General features: G+C 38.1%; 1 protein-coding gene across 6 annotated transcripts in view; it reads right to left on the bottom strand.

The window, feature by feature from the left end:
- CTNNA3 (catenin alpha 3) overlaps positions 1 to 25,093 on the bottom strand; it is a 1,829,362-nt gene that overhangs the window by 1,730,691 nt on the left and 73,578 nt on the right. For all 6 annotated transcript variants that reach the window (XM_043476813.1, XM_043476816.1, XM_043476818.1 and 3 more), the window contains exon 3: positions 12,800 to 12,992. In XM_043476813.1, coding sequence (XP_043332748.1) covers positions 12,800 to 12,992 — 193 coding nt within the window. The remainder of the gene's footprint in view (positions 1 to 12,799; positions 12,993 to 25,093) is intronic.

Below are 25,093 nucleotides of genomic sequence, written 5' to 3'. Positions count from 1 at the left end.
GAGGCACCTCTTTCATACTTAAAAATGTGTAATTATTAAGATAAAGTAGTTAATGCTTCCATGAGAACACTAAATATTATTTTTAAATATTCTAAGGGAAAAGCCTCTGATTTGACTGACAGATCTTTAAGACTTTTGTTAAACCCAGATCATTAGTTATCTTCTTGTCCAAACAGCACAATCAATATCTTTATTGTTTATCTCAAGAACTTATTATGATATTTCATGACATTAACAAAACTTCAAAGTATAATTATCCCAGTCACTACAATAGACCATGTATCACCATACATACCTTTCTTCATATTAGAAAAAGCAGCATGTTTAGAATTAGATATCTGAGAACAGCTTGTGTGCATGCACACTCAGTCACCAGTCATGTCCAACTCTATGCAATCCTATGAACTGTAGCACACCAGGCTACTCTGCCCATGGGATTCTCCAGGCAAGAATAATGGAGTGGGTTGCCATGTTCTCCTCCAGGGGATCTTCCTGACCCAGGGATCGAACCCACATCTGCCTGTGGCACCTGCATTGCAGGTGGACTCTTTACCCACTGAGCCACCAGGGAAGCCCCCTGAGAAGAGCTATTTTCCTAAATGTTTATTAATATAAAGTATGTATTTCTCTATCAAAACAGTTCTTTGTTCTTTACAATTTTATGTATGAATAGCACGCCATATACTGGGTCACTTTTGTAAAATTTGCTTCTAACATAAGCCAAATAAAGTACCATAATGTTACCATCATAAGGATACCAAAGAAACAGACCACATGTGTTTGCATGGCTCAAATGTTTCCCTCTTTTTAAAATTACTGTCCAAATATTTCATTTCAAAGATAATATCTCAAGAAGTATCAATCTTTAAAAGACAACTGCATTTTTACACACCAACAACACCAGAAATATAATTGAGTCCAGAAACACATGTATATGGAACTTTGGCATTTGACAAAAGTGACATACCAAAACTGTGTTTTGAAATAGTTGCATCAATTTTACATTCCCACAGGCAACATATAAAATCCTATTGCTTCAATGTCTAGCATATTAGACTTTTAAATTTTTACCAATTGAATTGCATAAAATGGAATATTATTTGCATCTCCCTATCATCGGTGTGATTGAACATCTCTTTGATTTTTGTTGGTGCTTATTCTTTTGTAAAAATCTTTCATGCTCATTTTTCCTTTGCTTATTGATTTACGAGTTCCTTATGTGTTCTTGTAGCTCAATTGGTAAAAAATCTGCCTGTATTCAGGAGACCTGGGTTCAGTTCCTCGGTTGAGAAGATCCCCTGGAGAAGGAAAAGGCAACCCACTCCAGTATTCTTGCCTGGAGAATCCCATGGACAGACAAGCATGGCAGGCTACAGTCCATGGGGTCGCAAGAGTCGGACACAACTTAGCAACTAAACCTATAATCTATACCTATGTGTTCTTGTTATTAATGCCTAGTGTTTATGCCAATATCTTTCCTAGATTGCCTTCTCATTTTCCTTAAAAATTTTATGATGTAAGAAAGTTCTCAGAGACTTCCCTGGTGGTTCAGTGGTTAAGTATCCACCTTCCAATGCAGGGCACCTGGGTTTGGTCCCTGGTGGGGGAACTAAGATTCCCACATTCTTCAGGGCAACTAAGCCCAGGCACTGCAAGGAGAAATCCAGCATGCAGCAACTAAGACCTATGTTGTTCAGTCACTCAGTTGAGTCTGATTCTTTGCCACCCATGGACTGCAACACACCAGGCTTCCTTGTCCTTCACCATCCCTGGAGCTTGCTCAAACTCATGTCCATTGAGTCAGTGATGCCATCCAACCAACTCTTCCTCTGTCATCCCCATCTCTTCCTTGCCTTCAATCTTTCCCAACATCAGGATCTTTTCCAATCAGTCAGCTCTTCACATCAGGGTCAGCTCTTTGCATCAGGGGCCAAAGTACTGGAGCTTCAGCTTCAGCATCAGTCCTTCCAATGAATATTCAGGACTGATTTCCTTTAGGATTGACTGACTTGATCTCCTTGCAGTCCACAGGAGTCTCAAGAGTCATCTCCAACATCACAGTTAAGAAGCATCAATTCTTCAGTGCTCAGCCTTCTTTATGATCCAACTCTCATATCCATACATGACTTCTGGAAAAACCATAGCTTTGACTAGATGGACCTTTGTTGGCAAAGTCATATCTCTGCTTTTTAATATGCTATCTAGGTTGATCATAGCTTTTCTTCCAAAAAACAAGTGTCTTTTAATTTCCTGGCTGCAGTCACCATCTGCAGTGATCTTGGAGCCCAGAAAACTGAGTCCGTCACTGTTTCCTTTGCTTCCCCATCGATTTGCCATGAAGTGATGGGACCAGATGCCATAATCGTGGTTTTTTGAATGTTGAGTTTTAAAGCAGCTTTTTCACTCTCTTCTTTCACCTTCATCAAGAGGTTCTTTAGTTCCTCTTCACTTTCTGCCATAATGGTGGTATCATCTGCGTATCTGAGGTTATTGATATTTCCCCTGCAATCTTGATTCTGGCTTGTGCTTCATCCATTGCATGATGTACTCTGACTATAAGTTAAATAAGCAGGGTAATAATTTGCAGCCTTGACGTCCTCCTTTCCCAATTTGGAACCAGTCCATTGTCACATGTGCGGTTCTAACTGTTGCTTCTTGACCTGCATACAGGTTTCACAGGAGACAGGTCAGGTGGTCTGGTATTCCTATCTCTTGAAGAATTTTTCACAGTTTGTTGTGATCCACACAGTCAAAGGCTTTAGCATAGTCAATGAAGCAGAAGTAGATGTTTTTCAGGAATTCTCTTGCTTTTTCTATGATCCAAAGGATGTTGGCAATTTGACCTCTGGTTCCTCTGCCTTTTCTAAATCCAGATTGAACATCTGGAAGTTCATGGTTCACGTCCTGTTGAAGTTTGGGGAATTTTGAGCATTACTTTACTAGCATGTGAGATGAGTGCAATTGTGTGGTAGTTTGAACATTCTTTGGCTGAGACCCATGCAGATAAATAAATAAATAATTTTTTTTAAAAATAAAGCTTTAATTTTGATACAATAAAACGTATCAGTCTTTTCTTTAAAATCGTTTCATGATTAATAAATCCTGTTGAACATCCAAAGCCTTTCAACTATACACCCTTAATTTTCAGTGAGTTTTTAATTTTTGTCTTAATATTTAGATCTTAAACCCACTTGAAGCTAACTTTTTGTATATGATTATAGGAAACCAAACAGCAGAGTGACTCAATAAGAGAGAAGCCAAAAAAAAAAAAAATGGCAGCTGAAAGAATGAGATATAAAGCAAACAATTTTGTCCTCCTTGAGGAAGTGAAAGTGAAAGGGAAAGTTGCTCAGTCATGTAGAACTCTTTACGAACCCATGGACTATACATCCATGGAATTCTCCAGGCCAGAACAGTGAAGTGGGTATCCTGTTCCTTCTCCAGCGGATCTTCCTGACCAAGGAATCAAACCTAGGTCTCCTGCATTGCAGGCGGATTCTTTACCAACTGAGAATTGAGGAAGGGAGGGAGAAAAAAATTAGAGCTCTGAGACTGCCTAAGATGAAATGTCCTGTTAAATATCCTATACTTTCAATTGAGAACTCAGTTGCTACATCCAAGAGGAACAGCTAGCTGTGTGTGCTCAGTCACTCAGTTGTGTCTGACTCTTTGTGTACTGTAGACCACCAGGACCCTTGGACTGTAGACCACCAGGTTCTTCTGTCCATGGAAATTTTCCAGACAAGAATATAGGAGTGGGTTGCCATTTCCTTCTCCAGGGGATCCTCCAAACCCAGGGATCAAACTCACATCTCTTGTGTCTCCTGCATTGGCTGGCAGATTCTTTACCACTACGGGAAGCCCAAGGACTAGCTAGAGATAGAATAATCTTTAAAAATTAAATTTTTAATTTTTCATTTATGATGCCAAGCATTTGATCAAAAACTATCCAAGACATCTGTAGACAAAATCAGTTACTTTAAAAATCAAAAGGAAAAAACAGACAATAGAAACAAACCTATAGGAGACCCACATATTGAAAATGTTAGGTACAGAAATTAACTTTAAAGGAAACGTTCAAGAAAAGTAATGGCAAGACAAAATTTCAGCAGGGAACTAGAATTTGGAAAGAAATTAAATAAAATTGTTTCTATTTCTATTTTCACAGAAATGAAAACTATTTTAAAAAAACAAATAAAAATTAAAGAAATAAAAATGTATAATATCTAAAGTGAAAATTTCACTGGATGGACTTAAAAATATACTGAAGATGGCAGGGGGAAAAGTGTGATGAATTTGAAGATATATTTAAAATTAAAATGTTTTAAAGTACCATTTAATTTTTCTGGAATTGAGCTTCAGGATTTGCTTGTATATTTTTGAGATTAATCCTTTGTCTGTTTCTTCATTTGCTATTATTTTCTCCCAATCTGAGGGCTGTCTTTTCACCTTACTTATAGTTTCCTTTGTAGTGCAAAAGCTTTTAAGTTTCATTAGGTCCCATTTGTTTAGTTTTGCTTTAATTTCCAATATTCTGGGAGGTGGGTCATAGAGGGTCTTGCTGTGATTTATGTCAGAAAAATAAATGACCCAATCAAAAAATGGGCCAAAGAACTAAACAGACATTTCTCCAAAGAAGACATACAGATGGCTAACAAACACATGAAAAGATGCTCAACATCACTCATTATTAGAGAAATGTAAATCAAAACCACAATGAGGTACCATTACACGCCAGTCAGGATGGCTGCTATCCAAAAGTCTACAAGCAATAAATGCTGGAGAGGGTGTGGAGAGAAGGGAACCCTCTTACACTGTTGGTGGGAATGCAAACTAGTACAGCCACTATGGAGAACAGTGTAGAGATTTCTTAAAAAACTGGAAATAGACCTGCCATATGACCCAGCAATCCCACTTCTGGGCATACACAGGGAGGAAACCAGATCTGAAAGAGACACATGCACCCCAATGTTCATCGCAGCACTGTTTATAATAGCCAGGACATGGAAGCAACCTAGATGCCCATCAGCAGATGAATGGACAAGGAAGCTGTGGTACATATACACCATGGAATATTACTCAGCCATTAAAAAGAATTCATTTGAATCAGTTCTAATGAGATGGATGAAACTGGAGCCCATTATACAGAGTGAAGTAAGCCAGAAAGATAAAGAACATTACAGCATACTAACACATATATATGGAATTTAGAAAGATGGTAACGATAACCCTATATGCAAAACAGAAAAAGAGACACAGAAATACAGAACAGACTTTTGAACTCTGTGGGAGAGGGTGAGGGTGGGATGTTTCAAAAGAACAGCATGTATACTATCTATGGTGAAACAGATCACCAGCCCAGGTGGGATGCATGAGACAAGTGCTCGGGCCTGGTGCACTGGGAAGACCCAGAGGAATCGGGTGGAGAGGGAGGTGGGAGGGGGGATCGGGATGGGGAATAAGTGTAAATCTATGGCTGATTCATATCAATGTATGACCAAAACCCACTGAAATGTTGTGAAGTATTAGCCTCCAACTAATAAAAAAAAAAAAAAAAACACTGAAAAAAAAATAAAATTAAAAAAAAAAATAAAGTACCATTTAAATATCATTTTCAAAAATGAGTTACATGTTTTGAATCAGAAGACTCTTAAATACTGAAGTATCAACTCAGCACAAATGGATCGATAGACCCAACTTACTCCCAATCAAAATTTCAGCAGGCTTGTTTTATAAAAATTTCCATGATTTTTATGGATATGCATGGGACCTAGTATAACCAAATGAAGATAATTTTTATTTTAATACTTACTCCGGTATACAGTAACCAAAACAATGTATTATTGCCATAAGGATTGATATGTGAATCAATGGAACAGAAGAGAGTTCCAAAGTAGACTCACACAGAGGTGGTCAACTAGTTTTCAACAAAGGTGCAAAAATGACTCAGTTGAGAAAGATTAGGATTGTGAGGGTTTTTTTCAACAAATGGTATGGGAACCATTAAACTTCTATATGCATCTATATGATATTGGATTAATTGTATTCTCATATTAAAAAGTGAATTATGACACCTAAATCACACCATTTATAAAATGTATATCCAAGTAGATTGTACGAGTAAAACAATAAAGCCTCTAGATGACGACACAAGAGGATATCCTCCTGACTTTGTAATAGGCAAATTTTTTAAACACAACAAAAGTCTCTACCCATAAAGGAATAAAATGATTAACCTGAATTTATCAAAACTACTTATAAGCAACAAAAATGCTTAAATAAAGGGAGAAGACTTTTTAATATCACAACTAAAATCTCATATCAAGACCAAATGTAAACTACAATGAGTCTTTCAAGGCAATAGAAATAAAAGCAAAAATAAACAAATGGGACATAATCAAACATAAGCTTTTGCACAACAAAGGAAATCATCAACAAAAAGAAAAGAGAACATACAGACTGGGGAAAAATATTTGCAAACAATGCAATCAACAAGGAATTAATTTCCAAATGATACAAACAACTTACATAACACAATAGCAACAACAACAACAAAAATACCATCCAATCAAAAAAACGGCAGAGGACCTAACAGACATTCTTCAGAGAAGATATACAGCTGGCCAATAAGCACATGAAAAGACACTCAACATCACTAAATATTAGAGAAATGCAAATCAAAACTAGAATAAGTTATCACATCACACAGGTCAGAGTGGCCACCATTAGAAAGTCAACAGATGCTAGAGAGGGTGTGGAGAAAAAGGAACCCTCCTATACTGCTGCTGGGGATGTAAATTGATACAGTCACTATGGAAAACAGTATAGAGATTTCTTTAAAAACTAAAAATAGAATTGCATTTGTTGTTGTTGTTGTTATTCAGTCACTAAATCATGTTCGACTCTTTGTGACCCCATGGACTGCAGCACGCCAGGCTCCCCTGTCCTTCACTATCTCACAGAGTTTGCTCAAACTCATGTCCATTGAGTCAGTGATACCATTCAACCATCTCATCCTCTGTCGCCCCCTTTTCCTCCTGCCCTCAATTTTTCCCAACATCAGGGTCTTTTCCAATGAGTCGGCTCTTCACATCAGGTGGCCGAAGTATTAGAGCTTCAGCTTCAGCATCAGTTCTTCCAATGAATATTCAGCGTTGATTTTCTTGAGGATTTACTGGTTTTATCTCCTTGCCATCCAAGGGACTCTCAAGAGTCTTCTCCAGCACCAGAGTTCACAGCACCAATTCTTCAGTATTCCACCTTCTTTATGGTCCAACTTTCACATTCATACATGACACCTGGAAAAGCCATAGATTTGACCATCCAGACCTTTGTTGACAAAGTGATGTCTCTGCTTTTTAATATGCTGTCTAGGTTTGTCATAGCTTTCCTTCTGAGGAGCAAGCATCTTTTAATTTCACGGCTGCAGTCACCATCCACAGTGATTTCGGAGCCCAAGAAAATAAAAGCTGTCACTGTTTTCACTTTCTCCCCTTCTATTTGCCATGAAGTGATGGGACTGGAAGCTATGACCTTTGTTTTTTGAATGTTGAGTTTTAAGCCAGTTTTTTCACTCTCATCTTTCACCCTCATCAAGAGGCTCTTTAGTTCCTCTTCAATTTCTGACATTAGAGTGGTATCATCTGCATGTCTGAAGTTACTGATATTTCTCCCAGCAATCTTGATTCCAGCTTGTGACTCATCCAGCCCAGCATTTTGCATGATGTACTCTGCATATAAGTTAAATGAGAAGGGTGACAATACACAGCCTTGACATACTCCTTTCTCAATTTTGAACCAGTCCATTGTTCAATTATACTCATATATTTTTAATTAAAAAGCAAAGAAAAAATTGACAATGGGATACCACTATATATATTTGAATTTAAAGCACTGACACTTGTTAACACCAAGTTAGTAAGAATGTAAAACAACTAGAATTCTTATACATTACTGATGAGTATGTCAATTGGAAAATCCAGCCTGGAAAATTGTTTGGTAATATCTATTAGAGCTGAATGTTTACCTTATGACCCAGCAATTTCCTTCCTAGGTATAAACCCAACAGGATGTCTACATTCATGCACCATAAGTAATACACAGATATGTACATAACAGGAATGTACATTAAAGCCAAAAACTGGAAACAACTCAAGCATTCATCAACAATAGAGTGGATAAATAATTATGGACTGTTAAACAATGAAGGGGCTTCCCAGGTGGCACCAGTGGTAAAGAAACCACCTGCCAATGCAGGAGACACAGGAGACCTGGGTACAATCCCTGGGTCAGGAAGATTCCCCCAGAAGAGAGCATGGCAACCCCCTCAAGTATTGACACCTGGAGAATCTCATGAACAGAGGAGACTGGCAGGCTACAGTCCACAGCATCACAAAGAGTCGGACACAACTGAAGTGACTTAGGATGCACACATTCAACAACAGAAACAAATGAACTACTATGTGGCAAGGCCTCACAAAGATAACATTGAGCAAAAGGAGCCATACTCAGGAGGCTACATACTGTATGATCCTACTCATACAAAGTTCAAAAAGATGAGGGGGGGTGGGGAAACTACTCTATGTAATAAGCAGGATAATGGTAACCTGTGTGGTGAGAGTAGTAACTGACACAGGGTATGCGTCTAGGGCTCTAGTATTGTTCTATTTTTTATTGTATTATTCTATTATTGTTATTCTATATATTCTATTGTTATTTATTTATTTATATATATTCCTATTGTTATTTATTGTTATTCTACATATTCTATATATTCTATTCTGTAATTCTACATATTGTATTGTTCTATTATTGTTCTATTATTGATCTAGGTGGAGGTTACATTCATATATTCACAATGAAAATATATTGAGTTGTTTGACAATGTGGTTTTTTTTGTACATATGTCATTATTAATAAACCACTAAAAATCCTTAAATATTATACAACCAATTGTATGACTTACAAACAATGTCTGCTGTAGAAGAGCAAAGGGTACACAAAAGTAGCAAATAGGCTACAGGCAAAAAATGTAATCCGGACATTATAAATAATTCCTAGCTAATTCCTAGGTAACTGTTATGTGAATATTCTAAAAGTATTTAATACCAGATTTAATACTTTACCATTGTAAAAGACCTATTAGGTTATGAGTGACCATATATAATCAGTACATGGACCACAGTTTCTGGATCTTGACAGTTTCACCTTTCCTTTCACCGTTCTCCCCCAATACTATCCATATACCATCTTCTACAAGCAGCTTCTTTAGGTAACCAAATGCCCGTTTTATTTAACACCTCAACTGTCTAGCTAAAGCCACAGAAGGCAGTAAAACAGAATAAAAGAGACTCCTATAACAAGGTTATGTAAATTATACTATGTTTTTATTAGAAAAAAATTTTTAATTAATGTCAGAAATCTTCTTGAAGTAAAGATAAAAATATCCTCTACTTGCAATATTCTTCGCCCTTTCAAAAGCATTAAACTTATCATTTGCTCTTCAGAACTACTTCACATTATGTCACTAGACAAAGCCCTCAAAAAAAAAAAAAAGAAAAAAGAATGAAAGCAGGAAATTTTTAAAATATGTTTCTAGTATTATACAGAGTTACTTGGATCAGAACCCATTCTCCTGATACTTCAGCTCCACCACTGGGCTAAAATTCCTTCCAAGCTTCAGAGAACAGCGCTCTCGCTGTCACTCCCTCTGCTGTCCACAAGATCAGCACTGGCCATTCCCCAAATTCCAGAACCATTTGCCATTTCACTGCCTTCCTCCCACACACTAGTGGCAGTGAATTCAATTTGGCAGTTGGTCAAAAAGATTAGGAGTATAAAGCACTTGGTGATCTTTAACCAAACGTATTTGTTGTGTGTATAGCATATGCCATGTATATGTATTTCACACATTATAACAGAACACAGTGAGGGATACATTGCATAATTCTAGAATCCAAAGAGACTTCTCGTTGAGAACTTTTCCTTAAAATAATTTACTTTTGTTGAGCTAAAAGTGTTGATTACTGTTTCTTTAAAAAGCAAATACCATTTCTTGACAATTATTACAATTATTATTCTCTTCTAAGAAAGACCAATGTCTTACATATTTACTGCCAGGTGATTTATGGAAACTATGTTGGCAAATATATCACATTTTCTGAGAGAAAGAGTACCAAATAGGGTTCATATTCTTTCCAAACACTTAGCAAAGAAACCATAACTATGAAAGAAATTTTTCATAAAAACAGGCAAAAATAGTTATAAATTTTTATAACATAAAATGATGCTTAGGTTTTTTTTTATTTAACAAACATTTATCAGGTGTCTGTTATGTGTCAAATAAACGTGGTGCTTGACACCTTTAAGAAGTTGAGTCTAAAGATTTCTCTGGTGGTCCAGTGGTTAAAATTCTGTGCTTCCACTGCAGGGGGCACAGGTTCGATCCCTAACCAAGGAACTAAGATCCCACATGCCATGCTACTGTACAGCCAAAAAATAAAAAGAGAAAGGAGAGAGTGGTAGAAGCCAAACATGGAACGTTGTAGGAGCTGAGTTTAAAAGTTTGAACTTTATCCAGAGAGATAATCCCTAATCCTTCAAAAGTTACTAAAAGGATTTTAAGCAGGGAGGTAAAATAAGTATATTTTCTTTTTTTAATTTATTAGTTTTAATTGAAGGATAATTGCTTTGCAATATTGTGTTGGTTTCTGCCATACATCAACATGAATCAGCTATAGGCATACATATGTCCTCTCCTTGAATCTCCCTCCCACCTCCCATACCATCCCACCATTCTAGGTAGTCACAAAGCACCAGATTTGAGCACATGAAAAGCTGCTCAACATCACTCATTATTAGAGAAATGCAAAACAAATCTACAATGAAATATATTTTAATTTTTAAAAAACACATTTGGCTTTGGTATTGGGCAAAGCTAAGGCAGTAATCCAAAATTCAGAAGGCAACACTAACAATGGAGAAGAAAGAACAGATCTGAGAAGCAAAAGAATTTGTTAAACTTGGAGACTAATTGGAAGAGAGGGGTAGAATAAAAACAAAAAGTCTAACTGATTTGTTAACTAAGTGGATGAGGATACCATGGCAGAGAAGACAGGAGAAAAAATGGGTCTGAGGTGGTAGGGAGCAAGGAGGAATGATGAATTTATTTAAAATTATCTTAGGCATTATGTTTTTTATATATTTTCCAAAGAATCCCTTTAATATATAAGTCATATATATGGGCTTCGCAGGTGGCACTAGAGGTAAAAAAAAAAAACCTGCATACCAATGCAGGAGATATACGAGATACAGGTTAGATCCCAGGGTAGGGAAGATCTCCTGGAGGAGGGCATGGCAACCCACTCCACTATTCTTGCCTGGAGAAACCCATGAACAGAGGAGCCTGGCAGGCTATGGTCCATAGAGTTGTAAAGAGTTGAATACAATTGAAGCAACAGCATGCACACATATAACATATATAACCAAAAAAATTGTATTTGACCTAAAGTTTATTGTGGTTAATTATTCATTTTAAGTATTTAATTAGTAAAAATTCCCTGATCTTCTTAAAATTATGTTTGGGATGGGGAGAGGGAAATATATAAATACCCCCCTGGTCTCTTTTAAGAAGCTAAACAGGAAAATTTGCTTCTTTGTGATCTCAAAATAGCTCCTAACAGCAAGTTGATATATAAAATCAATCCACTAACTAAAAGAGTGTTGTTCAGTTCTTTATAAAATAGCCTGCTAATGATACATTCATTATAAAACTAGTCAAGGAAATATATACACTACCATACGTAAAATAGATAGCCAGTGGGAATTTGCTATATGACTCAGGGGGCTCAAATGGGTGCTCTGTGACAACCTAGGGGGGTGGGATGGGGTGGGAGGTGGGAGGGAGTTCCAAGAGGGAGATATATGTATACCTTTGGCTGATTCATGTTGATGTATGGCAGAAACTGACAATATTGTAAAGCAATTATCCTTCAATTAAAAATAAATAAAAATGTTTAAAAAAAACTATTCAAAATATCAAAAGGTGAAATACATGTTTTTAGTATGTAATTTTGTGTGTGTGGTTTTGTAACTGGAGGATAGTTGATTTACAATGTTGTGTTTATGTGTACAGCAAGGTGATTCGGTTATACATATACATATATTCATTCTTCTCTAGATTCTTTCTTCATACACGTTATCATAGAATATTGAGTAGAGTTCCCTGTGCTATGCAGTAGGTTCTTGTTGGTTATCTGTCTTATATACAGTAGTATGCCTATGTTCATATCAAGCTCCTGATTTATCATTCCCACTACATTTCCCCTTATTGTGTACTAGTAACACAGCAACAATGTGAGTTATACATAGTTTATGCAAAACAATTTTTTATGTTTAGGAAATATAAACCTCCAGGAAGATGAAAAATATACCTCTAAGATGGCCAGGTCTGAAATTTCTATCTCCAATTGTTTACAAAGAAACTGACAATTTTTTTATGTATGGGAAAATATGTCTTCAGCTTCATTAGTCATTTCTCGTTTCATGACAAAACGTGTACATTTCTCTGTTTATTATGGCTAAACTACGGTGTGAGGAGAACAAATAAAGGAAGAATCAGGAGGGGGGCTCTGAGCCTTGGAGCTGCCTAATGAGCCACTCTGTCTCCCGCAGTTAGCTCCTCAGAGCTCACCAAAAGACTAATTAAACTCAAATCAGCAAAGCACAACATTCAAATCTAATTCAGTACCTAATCCCGTAAGGATATGCAGTTGCTTCCAACCAGGACTAGAGTACTCACTCTCTTTGCGAACTTCCTCAAGTGCCCCAGTAAGTTCTTCCTTTAAAACTGTGGCTTCCTGAGCAATCTTCTCTCCCTTGTCTAATAAATTCCAAGTTGCTTCCTCCACAGAAGCTAGAAGGACTCTGGCTCTTTTTGAACGTCCTTTTTTCCTGTTGGACGGATTCTGGGGACAATTTACAAGTGTAGTAACCTAAAATTGGAAAAACACAAGTCACTCGTCAGACAAATTGCAAGAGGAACAGTCTCGGGATATCATAGACCAGAACAAAAAGAAGTATTTCATAATAACATGATTCATTCCCAATACTACTGGTACATTCCCAAAAGTCAAGTCAAGTCACCAATAGCAATATTATCAGCTACTACGGACTTCCCAACTAAAGGTAGGAAGAAAGAAAGGAAGGAAGGAAGGAATCTCATCAAGTTTTATTATTGGAACAGTGTAAAATATACTATATATAATATACACATATATATTATTTGATATATACATATATATATCAAATGATTATTTATATCACTTTGTAGCCAGCAATCTATATTAAGAAGGAGGAAAAATAATTACAGTTAAGTCAGTAGGTAGTAACCTATTTAGATTAAGAAGAGATTACTAATGTGTGTGGGGGTGCGGTGCAGAATCACTCTGAAACATGTAAAACAGTGGCTATCTAAGGAGGACAAAACCCAAGTTCTCACTATGACCTACATTCTGGCCCTTTGTAAGCTCTTACCTCTCTCCTACACTATCCCCTAACTCAGTTGGCCTGCCCAACACTCAGATCCCCCTCAACGTGTCCTATCAAGAAGCCTTTCCTGACCACCCCAGTCCTCATCCTCTTCCACTCTGTTCCCTCACTACCCTCACTACACTACCCTCACTACCCTCACTACTACTTCTTCAGGACATTTCAGAGCCTGGTATTTTTTGTTCATATATGTTTATTGCACCCTTCCCACACAAAATGTAAACTCCATGAAAACAGGAAATGTGGTTTCTTCCTCCATCACTCAGAACAATGCACGAAGTGGTGGTTGTTGTTCAGTCACTAAGTCATGTCAGACTCTTTGTGACCCCGTGAACTGCAGCACACCAGGCTTCCCTGTCCTTCACTATCTCCCAGAGTTCGCTCAAACTCACATCCATTGAGTCAGTGATGTCATCCAACCATCTCAACTTCTGTCATTCCCTTCTCCTCTTGCCCTCAATCTTTCCCAGCATCAAGGTCTTTTCCAATGAATCAGCTCTTCGCATTGGGTGGCCAAAGTATTGAAGCTTCAGTTTCAGCATCAGTCCTTCCAATGAATATTCAGGGTTTATTTCCTTTAGGAATGACTGGTTTGATCTCCTAGCTGTCCAAAAGTCTCTCAATAGTCTTCCCCAGCACTGCAATTTGAAAACATCAATTCTTTGGTGCTTGGCCTTCTTTATGGTCCAACTCTCACATCCGTACATGACTACTGGAAAAACCAAAGCTTTGACTATATGGACCTTTGTCAGCAAAGTGATGTCTCTGCTTTGTGATACACTCTCTAGGTTTGTCATAGCTTTTCTTCCAAGGAGCAGGTGTCCATTTCAACATAAAGTAGCTGTTCAATAAGTGTTTCTTATATAAATGGCTTAATGAATGGAGTAGCTGAACAGATGAACTTTTTTTGTTAATTAACTTATTTTTTAATTGAAGGATAATTGCTTTACAGAAGTTTGCTGTTTTCTGTCAAACATCAACATGAATCAGCCATAGGTATACATATGTCCCCTCCCCCTTGAACCTCCCGCCCATCTCCCTCCCCATCCCACACCTCTAGATTGATACAGAGTCCCTGTTTGGGTTCCCCACTTATAGAGCAAATTCCCACTGGTGATTTATTTTATATATGGTAATTTAGGTTTCCATGTTACTCTCTCCATACATTTTATCCTTTCCTCCCCTCTCCCTGATGTCCATAAGTCTGTTCTTTATGTCTGTTTTCCCATTGCTACCCTGCAAATAAATTCATCAGTACCATCTTTCTAGATTCCATATATATGCATTAGTATATGATATTTATCTTTCTCTTTTGAACAGAGAAACTCTTTAATGTCTATATTTTAAATTGCCTGAATATGTTAATAATCAGCATGTATTACTTTTGTAGATTTGCTAAAATAAGAATAGACTCAAACTTCCCTAGTGGTACAGTGGATAGAAATCTGCCTGCCAATGCAGGGGACACAGGTTCGATCCCTGGTCCAGGAAGATTCTACATGCTGCAGGGCAACTGAGCTCATACACCACTACTGAGCCTACTTGGCACAACTACCAAAGCCTGCACATTCTAGGGCCCCACGAGCCACAACTACGGAGTCCGAGTGCTACAACTACTGAAGCCCACATGCCTAGAGCCCATGCTCCACAACAAGAAGGCCACTGCAACGAGAAGCCTGCACACCACAACTAGAGAGTAGCCCCTGCTCTTTGCAGCTAGCAAAAGCCCACATGCAGCAACAAAGACCCAGTGCAACCAAAATAAAAATAAGCAATTAATTGAGAAAAAGAATAAACTCAAGATAAGAGCATTGTTTGGAGACAGAAATTAAGTATCTGTATTTGGAAACAAAACCTTATACAAAATTACATTGTGAAAAATATCCATTTCTTAATTAAACCTTGAATCCCAATAACTAAATATGGTTAACATTTTCATAAGCAAAACTTGAAGATCCCCATTGTAGAGAAGAAAAAGACACTTTTATCCAGTATTTTAAAAGACCTGAAACTCTTGTTGAAAGCTAGGCTCTTGTGCGTCATCAAAGAGCCAAGGCTTTTAACAATCATGTACCACATCTTTTTCAACAGACGATAGATAATCTTTCCTGTTCTGTAGCCCCTGAAAATTTTTGCTTGTTTATTATTAATGGAGCATTAAATATTTGTTTATTTGACTAACTCGACCCAGTTCTTAGCCAAGAACTGAGAAGGGAGTTGGTGATGGACAGGGAAGCCGGGTGTGTTGCAGTCCATAGGGTCGCAAAGATCTGGACATGACTGAGTGACTGAACTGAACTGAACTGAGAAAGAACTCACAAGCTATGGGGGAAATATGTGGATGAAAATAATTTTCATCTGCCCTTTTATTCCCCTCCTCTGTCCAACAAACGCTCTTCTTGATCCTAGTTTGCTTTATTTCCATGTTCACAACCCAGAGTGGATTTCCTTATAGCAAGCATTTATTTCCTTTCTTGGAAAATGATAATAATCATAATATCCTATAAGATTATATGAAGTTTAAATAATGTAAAGTGTTTTTTAAGACATAAAACATGACACAAGTGTTGGATGGTATTTAACGTGTGTTTTCTAGTCCAGCCCCATGAGATCCTTGTCAAAGATGTTCTCTCTGGGTCTATCTATATCTTGCTTATAGGGTCCTCCAAGCTAAATGTGAAGGAGTCAATTAGCAAAGCACATTCTGTGTGCTCTACAAGCAGTCAAATAGGGCCATGTGTCTTTATCATGCATTATGTAAAGATGATAATAAGTCTGGCTTATTACATGGGTTTTCACATATTCCAAAAGATAGGTATCTCGCTATTATCAGTGTAATTTATATATCAAGAGTTAAAAGATACTTGTCCAGATTAAGACAAATTACAGCACCTTGCTTAAAACCTTTGTTTAAAATGAACAATAAGTATCACTGTCTAAAATGTTTCTTCAGAATTTATTTTAAGTGCCACAGTTCATGACGCTTCCCACTGAACATTCCTCTATTATTGTTCAGATCCTCCAAGCGCCAAATGTTTTCCATAGAATAGCCTGAGCTTTCAAATTAAAATGAGCATTCCAGAAATGCTTTGTTCCTTATAATGAATGCCAGAGACGTAGGAAATGTGAAAAGAACATTGTGCTTCTATCAAAAAAAAAAAAAAACTGCAATTGCACCTTGCAAGTTGTTCAAGTTTAACCTAAATCTTCTTTTTAAATACCCCAATATAGTTATTTAATACTGACTAAATTAAAGTTGTGATGCTTTCAATGATTCATTTTATTTCATAAAGTAAATATGATGTAGTAAGCCTTGGGAAATAAAAGAAAAAATAGAAAGCTAAAACTTTTTTTTACCCCAAATCACCTATGGGGATCTAATCAACTATCATAGGTGACCGTGGGACTTCCCTTGTGGCTCAGCTGGTAAAGAATTCACCTGCAATGCAGGAGACCTGGGTTCAATCCCTGGGTTGGGAAATTCCCCTGGAGAAGGGAAAGGCTACCCACTCCAGGCCAGTATTCCATGGACTGTATAATTCATTGGGTCGCAAGAATTGGACACAACTGAGCAACTTTCACTTTCACATAGGTGACCATGACCCCTGAAAGTAGATGATTCTCACCAAGGGCTGGAGGGTGCATAAGTTTTCTGAAAACATCTCCCATCTCTTCTATCAGCAAACAGTAAAAATTAGCCTGAAGCTATTTTGTAAAATAATTCTTGTTTCTTTCCAGCACAAAATCAGTTATATACCAGGAACACAAAAACTTTATTGGAATTTATAGCAAAGATTATTCTAATGTAGGATCCAAGTTCAGATCTTGCTAATCTTTCTTTTTACCACTGTGCAAAACTGACCCCTTTCCTTCTTTATCAGACTTACATAGTCCTTCTCAAATGGAAAGTCTTTGACTTCAATGTGCAGCTCTTAAAGAACTTGGGTTTTATTCACTTTTCTTTAGTCTATAAATCTGTTCTAGGCTACAGACACACCTTCATCATAGCTACAGAATCAGCTCCCCACTGATGTGGTCCTAAATTAGAGATATCTAGTAATATAAAAAGAAGAAATTTCTTACTTTATGCATTCTTCTCATGCATAATTCCATAATACCAGGTGTATTTTAATGGTGTGTAACACTTATATATTAAAATTTAGAGTACAAAAAAATTAAAGGGTTTTCTAATCTTTCCTAATTCATGTATGCTTTTCTAGGTGCCCCAAAGATACTGAAAATTAAATTGATATGCTAGGGAACTACCCCTTCATGGAACTCAGCCTTGTGAAGGGGCTTGCATAACTCGGTGAAGCTATTAGCCATGTTGTGCAGGGCTACCCAAGATGGACAGGTCATAATGAAGAGTTCTGACAAAATGTGGTCAACTGGAGAGGGAAATGGCAAACCAGTCCAGTTACTCTTGCCACAGAACCCCATTAACACTATCAAAAGGTAAAAAATATATGACATCAGAAGATGAACCCCCCCTTCCAAGTGGGAGGGTGTCCAATATGCTACAGGGAAACAGCAGAGGACAATTACTAATAGCTCCAGAAAGAATGGAGCAGCTGGGCCAAAGCAGAAATAGCACTCAGTTGTGGATATGTCTGATGGTGAAAATAAAGTCCAGAGCTGCAAAAAAAAAAAACAATATTGTATAGGAATCTGGAATGTTAGGTTAAGTAGGAGATGGCAAGAGTGAACATCAACATCTTAGGAATCAGGACAGGAATGGGTGAATTTAATTCAGAGGACCATTATATTTACTACTGTGGGCAAGAATCCCTCAGAAGAAATTGAGTAGTCCTCATAGTTTACAAAAGAGTTTGAAATGTAGTGCTTGAGCACAATCTCAAAAATGACAGACTGATCTCTGTTCATTTCCAAGGCAAATCATTCAATATCATAGTAATCCAAGTCCATGCCCCAACCACTGATCCCAAAGAAGTTGACTAGTTCTATAAAGACCTACAAGACCTTCTAGAACTAATATCAAAAAGGATGTCTTTTTCACCATAGGGGATTGGAATGCAAAAGTAGGAAGTCAAGAGATGCCTGGAGTGATAGGCAAGCTTGGCTTTGGAGTACAGAATGAAGCAAGGTAAAGGCTAACAGAATTTTGTAAAGAGAACACACTGGCTAGCAAACACCCTTTTCCAACAATACGATAGATGACTCTACGCATGGACGTCAGAAAATTGTCAACACTAAAATCAGATTGATTATATTCTTTACAACCAAAGATGGAGAAGCTCTATACAGTCAGTAAAAACAAGACCTGGAGCTGACTGTGGCTCAGATCATCAGCTTCTTAATACAAGATTCAGGCTTAAATTGAAGAAAGTAGGGAAAGCCACTAAACCAATCAGGTATGACCTAAATCAAGTCCAAGTCCTTATGATTATACAGTGGAGGTGATGAATAGATTCAAGGGATTAGCTCTGGTAGACAAGAGTGCCTGAAGATCTATGGACAGAGCTTCATAACATTGTACAGGAGGTAATGTTCAAAACTATGCCAAAGTAAAAAAAAAAAAATTGCAAGAAAGCAAAGTCATTGTCTGAGGTGGCCTTACAGATAGTTGAGGAAAGAAGAGAAGTGAAAGGCAAGGGAGAAAGGGAAAGATATACCCAACTGAGGGCTTCCCTGGTGGTTCAGCAATAAAGAATTGGCCTGCAATGTAGGAGACACAGGAGACATGGGTTCAATCCCTGGGTCAGAAAGATCCCCTGGAAGAGGACATGGCAACCCACTCCAATATTCTTGCTGGGAAAATCCAATGGACAGCGGAGCCTGGCAGACTCCAGTTCACAGTGTTGCAAAGAGTCGGACATGACTGAAGTGATTGGGCACGCACACACACCCAACTGAATACTGAGTTCCAGTGAATAGCTAGGAGAGATAAGAAGGTCTTCTTAAATGAATAATGAAAAGAAATAGAGGAAAACAATAGAATGGAAAAGACTAGAGATCTCTCCAAGAAAATCAGAGAAGCCAAGGGAACATCTCATACAAAGATGGACACAGTAAAGAATAGAAACAGCAAGGACCTAACCAAACGAAGCTAAAGACATTAACAAGAGATGGCAAGAATACACAGAAGAACTGTACAAAGAGATCTTAATGACCTGGATAACCACAATGGTGTGATCACTCACCTAGAACCAGATATCCTGGAATGTGACTTCAAGTGGGCCTTAGGAAGCATTACAATGAACAAAGCTAATGGAGATGATAGAATTCCAGCTGAGCTATTTCAAATCCTAAAAGATGATGCTGTTAAAGTGCTGCACTCAATATGTCAGCAAATTTGGAAAACTCAGCAGTGGCCACAGGACTGGAAAAGGTCAGTTTTCATTCCAATCCCAAAGAAGGGCAATGCTAAAGAATATTTGAACTACTGTACGACTGTTCTTAGGGAAGAAAGCCGAGCACCAAAAAATTGATGCTTTTGAACTGTGGTGTTGGAGAAGACTCTTGAGAGTCCCTTGGACTGCAAGGACATCCAGCCAGTCCATCATAAAGCAGATCAGTCCTGGGTGTTCATTAGAAGGACTGATGTCGAAGCTGAAACTCCAATACTTTGACCACCTCATGTGAAGAGTTGACTCATTGGAAAAGACCCTGATGCTTGGAGGGATTGGGGGCAGGAGGAGAAGGGGATGACAGAGGATGAGATGGCTGGATGCCATCACCGACTCGATGGGCATGAGTTTGAGTAAACTCCGGGAGTTGGTGATGGACAGGGAGGCCTGGCATGCTGCAATTCATGGGGTTGCAAAGAGTCAGACATGACTGAATGACTGAACTGAACTGAACTGAACTGAACTACTTCTAGTTTTACATGCTAATAAAGTTATGGTCAAAATCCTACAAGCTAGCCTTCAGCAGTACATGAACTAAGAACTTCCAAACATACAAATTACATTTGGAAGAGGCAGAGGAACCAGAGATCAGATTCCCAACATCCGTTGGATCATCAAAAAAGCAAGAGAGTTCTAGAAAAACATCTACTTCTGCTTTATTGACTACACCAAAGCCTTTGACTGTGTGGATCACAACAAACTGTGGAAAATTCTTCAAGAGATGGGAATACCAGACCACCTTACCTTCCTCCTAAGAAACCTGTATGCAGGTCAAGAAGCAACAGTTAGAACTGGACATGGAACAATGGACTGGTTCAAAATTTGGAAAGGAGACAACAAGGCTGTATATTGTCACGCTGCTTATTTAACTTATACACAGAGTACATCATGCAAAATACTAGGCTAGATGAATCACAAGCTGGAATCAAGATTGCTGGGAGAAACAGCAACAACCTCAGATATGCAGATGATACCACTCTAATGGCAGAAAGTGAAGAACTGAAGAGCCTCTTGATGAAGGTGAAAGAGGAGCGTGAAAAAGCTGGCTTAAAACTCAACATTGAAAAAAACTAAGACCATGGCTTCCAGTCCCATCACTTCATGGCAAATAGAAGGGGCAAAGTGGAAGCAGTGACAGATTTTATTTTCTTGGGCTCCAAAATCACTGTGGACAGTGACTGCAGCCATGAAAATAAAATACGTGTGCTCCCTGGAAGGAAAGCTATGACAAACCTAGACAGCATTTTACAAAACAGAGACATCACTTTGCCAATAAAGGTCCATCTAGTCAAAGCTATGGTTTTTCCAGTAGTCATGTACATGACAGTTGGACCATAAAGAAGGCTGAGCACCAAAGAATTGATGCTTTTGAACTGTGGTACTAGAGAATACTCTTGAGAGTCCCTTGGACTGCAAACCAGTCAATCCTAATGAAATCAACCCTGAATATTCATTGGAAGGACTGATGCTGAAGCTGAAACTCCAATACTTTGGCCACCTGATACAAAGAGCCAATTCATTGGAAAAGACACTGATGCTGGGAAAGATTGAAGGCAAAAGGAGAAGCGGGCAGCAGAGGATGAGATGGCGAGATAGAATCACCAACTCAATGGACATGAGTTTGAACAAAGTCTGGGAGATCATGAAGGACAGGGGAGCCTGGCGTGCTGCAGTCCTTGGGGTCACAAAAGGTAGGACACAACTTAGTGAGTGAACAACAGCTAAGGGAATTAAATCATCAACTGCCACTGTAGAGAATTAACACTAGTGTGCAATAGGAGCATTACAGAATATGGCATGGGTTTGTGATCTATTTTCATTTGTCACATTAGTGCAATGCCTTAGTATCTCAGATGGTACTGTAGAAAGTGTTCTCTAGTGCCAACTTGGGTAACACATTCATATTCTATAACCATATTCTTTCCTAATCTAACTTTTTTTAACTTTACTATCACTGTAATATAAAAATCCATGTCAACAGCTATCTCTTTTCTTATTAGATAAAATATTTTGAATTTTAACCCTTATCTAATAGCTCACAGGAACCTTCTTTGCTACTTTGCTTCCTTAAGTTAATTTTAATGGGTGAAGTAACAAATGAGATTTTTAAGCCATGTTAATTAGCTTAAAAGTCTTATCTTCAAACAGGATTATGAAAGAAATTAGAAGGGTTGGGGAAATTTGTAGAATTATAAAGCAAGTGACATTTTAAAGTAAAAGGTATCATCCAGTCTTAAGGAGAATGGTCCTTTCTACAAGTCATTAATAATTTCAACTGTTCTTTATTTCCTACAAAAGCAACCTTTACTATGTTAACAAAAGTACTAGGAAAGATTGAATTGTTGAGAACCTAGAAAATATATATCCTTTGATCAACATTAAGTGCTCTCCCCAAACCAAATACTATCATCTTTTTGGCCAATAAACATTTATTAAGCACATATTATGTCCAAAACAATATCCTAGCCATTTAGAAAAGAAATATAAGTAAGAAAGACACATAACTAGCTGCAATATAAAAGGCAGAATGGCTGCTTAAACTTATAAGTAAAAGGAAAGTGCTGAAGAGACTACAAACATTCATAAGGATTAAGAAGTGTTTCCAAAAAGAGTCTTTAAAGACAGATCATCTTCTGGCATGAGAGACAGAAGGGAAGTCAAGCCAGGTAAAGGGATCATGTACAAAGCAACAGAGATGGAAATTATTTTTGTCTGAGAGTAGCAGATAGTCAAGTTTGGCAGACCAAGGGGCAAAAACAGGAATTTGGGCCAGAAATAAGGTCAGGAAGTAGGCTGAAGCTTGAGTACAGAAAGTGTTGAAAGTCAAGGAAAGAGTTAATATTCAATTTAATAGGCAATAGATGCTTCACACAGCATGCCCAAAGTGGAAGCCTTCTTCCCACATCCTGCTTTTCCTCCATCTGTATTTTTTCCCTCAGATCATCTGGGCTACCCCCTCTCTCTCATCCTCCTCTCCAAGGTCTTTATAGTATGTCCTTAAAAGCTTTCATTTCTGTCACTCTCCCCACTCCAGCCCAGGGCCATTGTCTCCCACAGCTGCTCTCTGGATTACTGCCCTCACCTACTCTTTCTCCAAGCCTTCCCCATGGCTCAGAAACAGGGCCTCTGTCCTAGTCCTATCCTCACGCTATCATTATGAAAAGTATATGCATTAATTCTGGCCCTCAACATGTCTCTACACTCAACCCACACTTCCATTAGGGCCACTTCTGTATAAGGTAAAATGACACATTTGCAGCTGCTTCAGTCGGTTCAGTTCAGTTCAGTCACTCAGTCGTGTCCGACTCTTTGCGACCCCATGAATCGCAGCACGCCAGGCTTCCCTGTCCATCACCAACTCCCGGAGTCTACCCAAACCCATGTCCATCGGTTCAGTGATGGCATCTAGCCATCTCATCCTCTATCATCCCCTTTTCCTCCTGCCCCCAATCCCTCCCAGCATCAGGGTTTTTTCCAAAGAGTCAACTCTTCGCATGAGGTGGCCAAAGTATTGAAGTTTCAGCTTCAGCATCAGTCCTTCCAATGAACACCCAGGACTGATCTCCTTTATGATGGACTGGCTGGATGTCCTTGAAGTCCAAGGGACTCTCAAGAGTCTTCTCCAACACCACAATTCAAAAGCATCAATTTTTCGGCGCTCAGCTTTCTTCACAGTCCAGCTCTCACATGCTTAAAACCCCCTAATAGCTCCCTGATTCCTATAAGATAAAGTCCAAAGCATGATTTGGATAAGGTTTACAGTATGGTTTATGAAACAATTTATACCTTACTTTTGACTAACTTTTCACTCTCATCTTCCATGCATGAAGTTTGACAATAAACTTCTTGTTATGCCCAGAATGGGAATGGCATCCTTGACCTAAAATAACTCTCCCTTCACACAGCCACCTGTATGTACCACTCACACCACTCATCATAGTGTTTTGTAATTAACTATTAACATACTGCCTCCCCAGCTTTACCAGGAACTCGACAAGGGAAAGGGCCATGCCTGACTCATCCTGAAAATCCAGAGTTAGGGTACTGTACGTAATAAATAAAAGGTGGTTGACTTAATAAAAAAATGAATGAAGTTCTAGATGTTCAAAACCTTAAATTAAGAGCCACAATGCTGAGTGATATGCACTATGTTACCAAGAAAGCTGGTAACTAAAGCAAAGGTAAAATTTAAGTTTTATGAAAGGACATGATAGTTTTTAAGTCAAAGGCAATCACTTATGCAGGATACTCTGTCATTTCCCATATCTACTATCATGAAAAAGCAAGATTTTGCAAATTCTGAATAAGCAGATCTCCATTTGTATAGTTTATTTGTGATCTGATTAGTTCAATGTGATCTAGAAACAAGTATATACTTATATTCAGTCTTTTCTGGCAAAAAAAAAAAAGAGAGAGAGAGAGAGAAAGGCTACATAGCTTGTTTTCAAATTCTAAATAAAAAGACCAGGCACAGAGAGAACAAGATGGTGGAGGAGTAGATGGACGTGGAATACATCTCTCTCCACAGATACATCAGGAATACGCCTTCATACACAGAAGTGCATGCAGAATACCAGTTGAGAGTGGACAGGAGTACCTGACCAGCAGAAAAGAACATATGACCCACACAAAACTCAAGATCAAGCCCTGAGCCTTTGGAGTGGGAGCACTGAATCCAAGACCCTAGACTTCCAGAGAACTAACCCTAGGAGGTATTGAATACTGAGAACTCACACAAAGGAAACCACTGTAATACAAGACCCAGCATCACTCAACCACCAATAGCACCCTGTGGAGGATACCTCAATTAAACAACAAACAAAACAAAAATACAAACCAAATCATCAGCAGACAGGATTACCACCTCACTCAGCCTTGCCCATCAGAGGAAAAACAAACAAAAATTAAGCACAAATATCACCCTATAAGAACCTTACACAAACCACTGAACCAAACTCAGAGGTCAGAAACCAAACGGAAGAAAGAATTCAACCTTGAAGCCTTCAAACACAATAAGTTTAAAAAAATAATAATGAAAAGGCAGAGAAATACTACAGAAATGAAAGAGCAAACTAGAAACACAGAAGTCCAAATAAATGAAGAGGAAATAGGCAAACTACCTGAAAAAGAATTCAGAATGATGATAGTAAAGATGACCAAAAATCTTGAAAGCAAAA

This window comes from Cervus canadensis, chromosome 8, assembly GCF_019320065.1.
Source record: "Cervus canadensis isolate Bull #8, Minnesota chromosome 8, ASM1932006v1, whole genome shotgun sequence".
Taxonomy (NCBI): domain Eukaryota; kingdom Metazoa; phylum Chordata; class Mammalia; order Artiodactyla; family Cervidae; genus Cervus; species Cervus canadensis.
The sequence above is the reverse complement of the archived record's forward strand: the minus strand, read 5'-3'. Positions and strand labels throughout refer to the sequence as shown.